The sequence below is a fragment of the Opisthorchis viverrini genome (genome assembly GCF_000715545.1).
Source record: "Opisthorchis viverrini unplaced genomic scaffold opera_v5_36, whole genome shotgun sequence".
NCBI lineage: Eukaryota > Metazoa > Platyhelminthes > Trematoda > Opisthorchiida > Opisthorchiidae > Opisthorchis > Opisthorchis viverrini.
This window is the reverse complement of record NW_008751692.1, coordinates 1,998,671-2,004,828: the sequence shown is the minus strand read 5'-3', so window position 1 is coordinate 2,004,828 and position 6,158 is coordinate 1,998,671. Positions and strand designations below refer to the sequence as shown.

The window sequence follows — 6,158 nt, the reverse complement described above, 5'->3', positions numbered from 1 at the left end:
TGTACGACGAGGGTCGGAGTGCAACGACAATCAGAATGACAATAGAAAAGACTGAGGGCCCGAAAGCTAGGCTTTATTCATCCAAAACTTTGACACTGAGAGCTGAAAATGGAAGAAAGTGATTTAGCAACAAATGATGAAACGTTTGAAAAACAGAGCAAATATATAACATGGACATCGACAGCTCGGGAGATGGAGATGGCTTTTGCTACGGGAAACAGCCATGCCCTATATCAACTGATACGATCGATCGGCCCTAGGAAAGCAACGGTCTGCGAATCGATAAGTGGAGAAACATCGACTGGAGAGGTGGGCCGAACACTTCGAAGAGCAGCTCAGCTGGCCTCCTGCAACACAGCTGGTGGAGATAATGCATACGAGCGAATGGGATGTAAACCTTGATCGCCCTTCGAAATAGCCGTACCGAAACGTGAGAAGGCACCAGGACCGGACGGTCTGTATCCAGCTCTCTTGGAAGAAGGCGGAAAATCCCTGGTGACCCGTCTGACAAATCTTGTTGGTGCTATATGGGACGAAGAGAAAGTGCCTGCAGAATGGGGTATGGTGACAGTTATCCCTATCTTCAAAAGGGTACGCAGATGCTATGTGAAAACCACCGTGGTATCAGCCTGTTAGCTGTGGCACCGAACCCTGTCTAGGCTTGGGCAACCTGGGCAACCAGCCCTCTTGCAACCTTTTGGTGGCATGGCAGTTGGGCACCGAAAGGATGCTACAGCTGAACGATTTTTTTGTGGCATCGAAGGTGCTCTCTGGCCTTATCCTTCGAAGGTTGACTGAACACAGGGAGAGGCAGATCCGTGAAAACCAAGCTGGGTTCCGTCCTGCAAGAGGTTGCATCGATTGCATCTTCATCCTTCGACAGATTCTGAAACAGTGACACTGCTTCCAGCAACCAACAATGATTGGGCTTCTTGATCTGAAAGCTGCCTTTGACTCTGTGGACCGCCAAGCACTATAGCAGTGTCCGTGGAGTAACGGTGTCCCCCATAAATTCTTGACCCTCATTAAGGCGCTGTACGCCAAATCCCGCGGCCGTGTAAAGGTCTACGGGAAGCTCTCTCCTGAGTTCACCACATCCAGTGGTATCCGACAGGGCTGTCCTATTTCACCTTTCCTCTTCGACTTAGTCATTGATACCATCATGGAAGACTCACTATCAGCCTCTAATGCCTGTGGGGTCGAAGTCCTACAGGGGCATCCGCTCACAGATATCGAGTATGCAGATGAAATAGCTGCTTTTGGATCTGAAGCCGTGGTAATGCAATAATATCAAAGAATCCAAATTATTCTGCCTCACGGTATGGCATGCGCTTCACACCTGCAATAGTGGATAGGCTCGAACACTAGCCTCGTGCTTTCGGATGAGCCGATTGAGATAGGAGACAAGTTTGTTTGCCTGGACAGCTGTACCAGTGTCATTGGTCTAGCGAAAATGATATTTCCATCCGGATTGGGAAGGCCAGAGCAGCTTTTGTGAACCTGCGTCACCTGTGGCGTAGGCGAGACATCGGCTTCTCCGTCAAGGGAGAAGAGGGGGTTTTACAAATGGACAATTTTCCTGAGGTTGGCATAAGCGTACCACAACCCCCCGTATCACTTTTTGGGTTCTTAGAGGCATGTTTGAAGTATGGGCGCCCCGCAACACGACTTACATTTTGTGGGCGCCAGTTACACACCGAAGGACTGGATAACCCTGATAAGCTTTTCTAGTTGTGCCCGCGCCTTCTGCTCCTTTCTGAAAATTAGAACAATGATTTTCAGCTCTTTGTTAAGAACTCCATTTATCGTGGTTGTATGGCTATAATGAATTGCATGGTCCTTCCGAACTCCTGCATGTTTTCTCCTTTCTCAAATATAAATCCTCAGGTGAGGTTGAACCAGAGTTCCTGTTATACGCGTCACATAACTAACTCCGCCTCACCCGTCCTCCCGAACGCCCGATATGTGGTATGTTATCACTTGTTGCCCACGCTGACCGTGGAGGCCTCAACTAATAATCCTACTAAAACTTGTACCTGAATGTGGTTTTGTCTCATCCATCCTGACCAGTTTTGACATAGTTCTGGCCTCTAGCGTCACTGCTTGCGAGAACCTGCGATAGAATTTCCCTGTTCCTCTCTTTTTTAACCTACATTAGGTGCCTGCATCATCACCAGTTGCGTTACTGTTTTTTCCGCCTTCACAGCTTCAGCGATGAAAAATTTGGGTAAAAACAAGAAAAAGCAGTGGCGACATTGTTGTGCAGGGTTAGAGGACAAGCTTGACGCGGCCAAGAAGCGAGAAACGATGTAAGTCCCATTTTGTTCGAATTTAGTCGTTGCTATTGGAAAGACTTCATGACGGTTTTGTTTTAGGACAGATAAAAAGACACAAAAGTATGTTGGCATTTTGGTACTAATCCGCTAATCCTGTAGAACCTATCATTAGGGGGGACAAAGAAGCAGCAAAATTGTTTTCAGATATTTCTACTGCACCTGATGGCCGTGTGCGCATGAAACGCTACCAGTCCAAGACTCGATCTGGTACTGCTACTGATTTGTGGCAGGATGGTAGGTGTTATACACATAAATCCGTAACTATGTTCCTTTCACAGAAGTTCTTCAATCAAAGCAGCATGTAGGTTTCTACTGACACACCGTCTCATCGGCTATTGGTCGTTTGCAGAAACGAAGCCAACCGAATTTGTCTCTTCCGGCTGCAGGCCAGTCATACAATCCTAGTGTCGTTGATCACTTTGCGTTATTATCCACACTGGGAGCAGAAGAGTGTAAAAAGCACAAACGCCAACAGAAAACCGAACGGTTCTTACGAGGCTTCACGGAAAACGCAAGGGTAATTTCACTGTATCTCTTCTTACCTCACATGTTTTGCAGCATCCCACCGATCAGATGGAAGAGGCCCGAACCTTTTTCCATTCTCTAACTACGGAAACTCCCGCTCCCAATGATGATGATGGCGTAAGAATCGTACAGCCAAAAGAAACGGAAGAGGTTGTATTGCGCCGTAGAAGTCGGAAGCGCAAAAAGGTCAACATGGCTGTAGAGTTAGAAAAGTTTGTCACGATTGCTGGTACTCACCATATTTTACAGCATTCCAAAGTTGTTGAAAGAGCTACGGAGAGAAAGCCAAGGTTGTTCCGCACGAAAAGCTAGACTTGCTGCGAAGAAAGCTACCCGGAAACGTGACCAGCTTGTGGACTGGGATATTCCGTTCCAAATGCCCAACGAACTAGTCTCCTGCCTAAGGAAAGTCGTTGTAAGTCAAGGATCGTTTTGGTTTCGAAGCCCGTCTCATTATCGCTATACTGCTTTCGGGACAAAGTGAGAAATACCCGTTGTATTGCTGCAGCTGTGCTTGCGGAAACGGATCGAATTGAACAATCCGCCTTTTAGTCGTCTATTGAACTGAAAAAAGTTGCTGCCCCAAGTCGGAATAGCAACTGAATCACTGGCCTAGTCAACTCGATCATAATGTGGCTGCCTAGCTTATCAAGCCAACCAATGGCACCAATCACCAAAGAGTCGCATCACTATCCTGGTCAAGACCATTCTTGGAGGAGCAGTTGAGTATGATTCTCACTGATCTCACTTGTAGTGTTGGACGACGTGCTCGTTAGAACAACATTCATTAAGCATTCTAGTTGTTGTTTGCATTTGCTACTAATTCCGATCGATAGCGTGATTGGATTGTGTTAACTCATCTCCCACTCGAGGTTTAGTAATTCGTTGGATGACTGAACCTGGAATGTTATTTTTTATTTCACTTTGGCTCCATATCATGCATCCGTAGCACATCAGATGATGTGAACATCCCAATAGCAGTTTGCAGTATATTTCAGTAGGTTTCATACAACACATTTCCTTAGAGATTTTACAACGTGCAGCGGAACTTCCGCAGTGTCCTCTCAGTCACCAAGTTGTTGCTGCAGCATGCAGGCGCTTCAGTGATGAAAAATACTAAATCTGTCTTAAGGGGGTTGCTTGAAACAAGCTCTCGATGTTAGAAACATAGTACTTGCATTCGACCCGTGTAAGTTATAAAATTAGACTCTTGAATACGGATCATATGAGGTTACCCTACAGGGTAGTCACCGTAGAGGGGTACTCACTTCTGGTTGCCGAAGCCTACAGCGTGTATACCAAATAAACGACTGGGTTTTCCGTATCCAGGCAGCGACATTCGTTTTTCACCAAAATACCCACCCTACTTAATGTAACGCAGCGTTCTCGAAGTGGCCATTGACGGAGACCTGTCATTCTTATGTTGTTTTCGTTGATTGACGATATTTTTGTTTCCTGCGTTTGTCTTCCTTCCAGCCCGAAACTGATCTCTTACGAGAGTTGGAAAAGCGCAAGAACAAATGTCCACGCGCTCGACGTACCCTAGGCCTGACGAAGAGTACGAAAGCTTACGAGCGTCGCCGAGTAACGACTTGAAGATAAGCTCTTAACGGAAATTATATATGTATATAAGAACTAATGTGCTACCTTTTCTGGTTTTTGCAACTTTGGGGAGGAGGTGGTCAATCGAGTGATGGAGTCCGAGTGATGGGGTACCATCGGCGAGTGGTGTTCATTCTCTCAGGGTTTACTCACACGAGGGTTTACACACGAGGATTTCCACCCACGAATCATTGCGCTTCTTAAACACGGATGGTTGCTATTCCGTTCCTTTCAGATGGGCAGCATTTAGATCTCGAGACAGCCCAGTGATTGAGACGTGAACTCACTGGCTGGAAAGTCTGTGGTTCAAGCCCAATAATGGACATATTGACTGCTCCTGTCTAGACTTGAGTAACCTGGCAGTATATCAGCCCTCTCGCTTCCTTATTGTGGCATGAGAGTTATGCACTGGAAGGATGCTACAACTAAAGGGTATTATTATTATCAATTACTTTCAGATGATGGGACGCTCCATTTCAACTATCCAGTCCATTTTAACAACTGTATTTTAAGACTTAGTGCTGTAGGACTATTTCGAAACTGGTATTTATGATCTGTTTTCGAGATGTAACTGGTTCGAATCCAGATCCGGTATGGTTTGTATGCTCGGAGTGTCGTAGTAGGGGGATCGGGGCACTATTTTATTATACAATCCTAGTTTTTGAAAGTTGAATAGAACAAACATTTCAGATAATCAAACCAGTTAAACTGGCTTGTATTTGTATCACGTTGCAAGGCGAGAACGCGTTCCACGTTTTCTAAATGAGAAAAGTTGGGTCGAAATGTAAAGGAGCTTTCTTCGTTTGGTTAGCTTGGGATTAACAATGTGGCGTTTTTGTGTGGTTGGTATCCCTCATGTTTGCTGACTCCATTCAACCATTATACTTATTCGCTCAGGGCGTGTTACTCATTGTCACAAGCATCTCCATCCTGTGTCACGTTTAGTTGATGGTCATCACCGTTTGCTCGCAAGCATTACCCAAGCTTTCCAGGGAAAGTTTTTGATCTGCTATGACTTCGTCAATCTCCGGCTTACCGGAGCTATTTATCCACCACGTGGATATTATGGTTTGGAGACACGAAAAAGGAACGGGTAACCACTTCATTGCGACAATCTTTTACTCGATTGATTGCTTCGACTCGTTGCTTCCGTTGTATGTCGATCGACAATTTTCCACAGATATACCATAGATTGCTTGCTAGAACCAATGGTTGGCGCTACCTGGTTGTTGGTCGGTACGCAATGATTGAAGGTGAGATTTTTGCCACCGTCAGGCTCAGCGAACAGACCAAGAACCAATAGCTCTCTGGCGCGAGTATCGTCCGCTTCGATCGATAAACCAATATACCAATCTGACTTGAGCTTTTGTCTAACGCACCCTGTCTGATATATACCGTTTGATTAACTTAATAGTGGAGTTTTTTTGGTGCATGCTCGCCATAATTATGTGAATCGGGTTGATTTCGTCGTGTAGAAACCGAGCGAATTTTTTTCATCCTATCGTCTGATTTACGATGAATATGGTCCCAAAGCTGTGAATCGNCTGATTTACGTGAATATGGTCCCAAAGCTGTGAATCGCACACTAGGTCAACGAAATGGACTTTGCTAGAAGATACCTTGCAATCGACGAAGCTTGATTCCGAATGATCATGGTGCAACTATTCATTAATCATCTTGCGGTCAGTCACTTGT

General features: G+C 45.6%; 2 protein-coding genes across 2 annotated transcripts in view; one reads left to right on the top strand and one right to left on the bottom strand.

The window, feature by feature from the left end:
* Positions 1 to 581, bottom strand: part of T265_13097 (hypothetical protein) — a gene marked incomplete at both ends in the record, with an annotated part of 43,318 nt that extends 42,737 nt beyond the window's left edge. The window contains one exon of the mRNA XM_009167154.1: positions 357 to 581. Coding sequence (XP_009165418.1) covers positions 357 to 581 — 225 coding nt within the window. The remainder of the gene's footprint in view (positions 1 to 356) is intronic.
* Positions 582 to 1,648: 1,067 nt separating this feature from the next.
* On the top strand, positions 1,649 to 4,507 carry T265_02810 (hypothetical protein; the record flags this gene model as incomplete). The annotated part of the gene is made up of 7 exons (XM_009167135.1): positions 1,649 to 1,688; positions 1,795 to 1,887; positions 2,207 to 2,309; positions 2,694 to 2,853; positions 2,895 to 3,073; positions 3,111 to 3,276; positions 4,338 to 4,507. 7 exons carry the CDS (start codon positions 1,649 to 1,651, stop codon positions 4,455 to 4,457), a joined length of 861 nt encoding a protein of 286 aa, XP_009165399.1.
* Between the last annotated feature and the right edge of the window lie 1,651 nt (positions 4,508 to 6,158).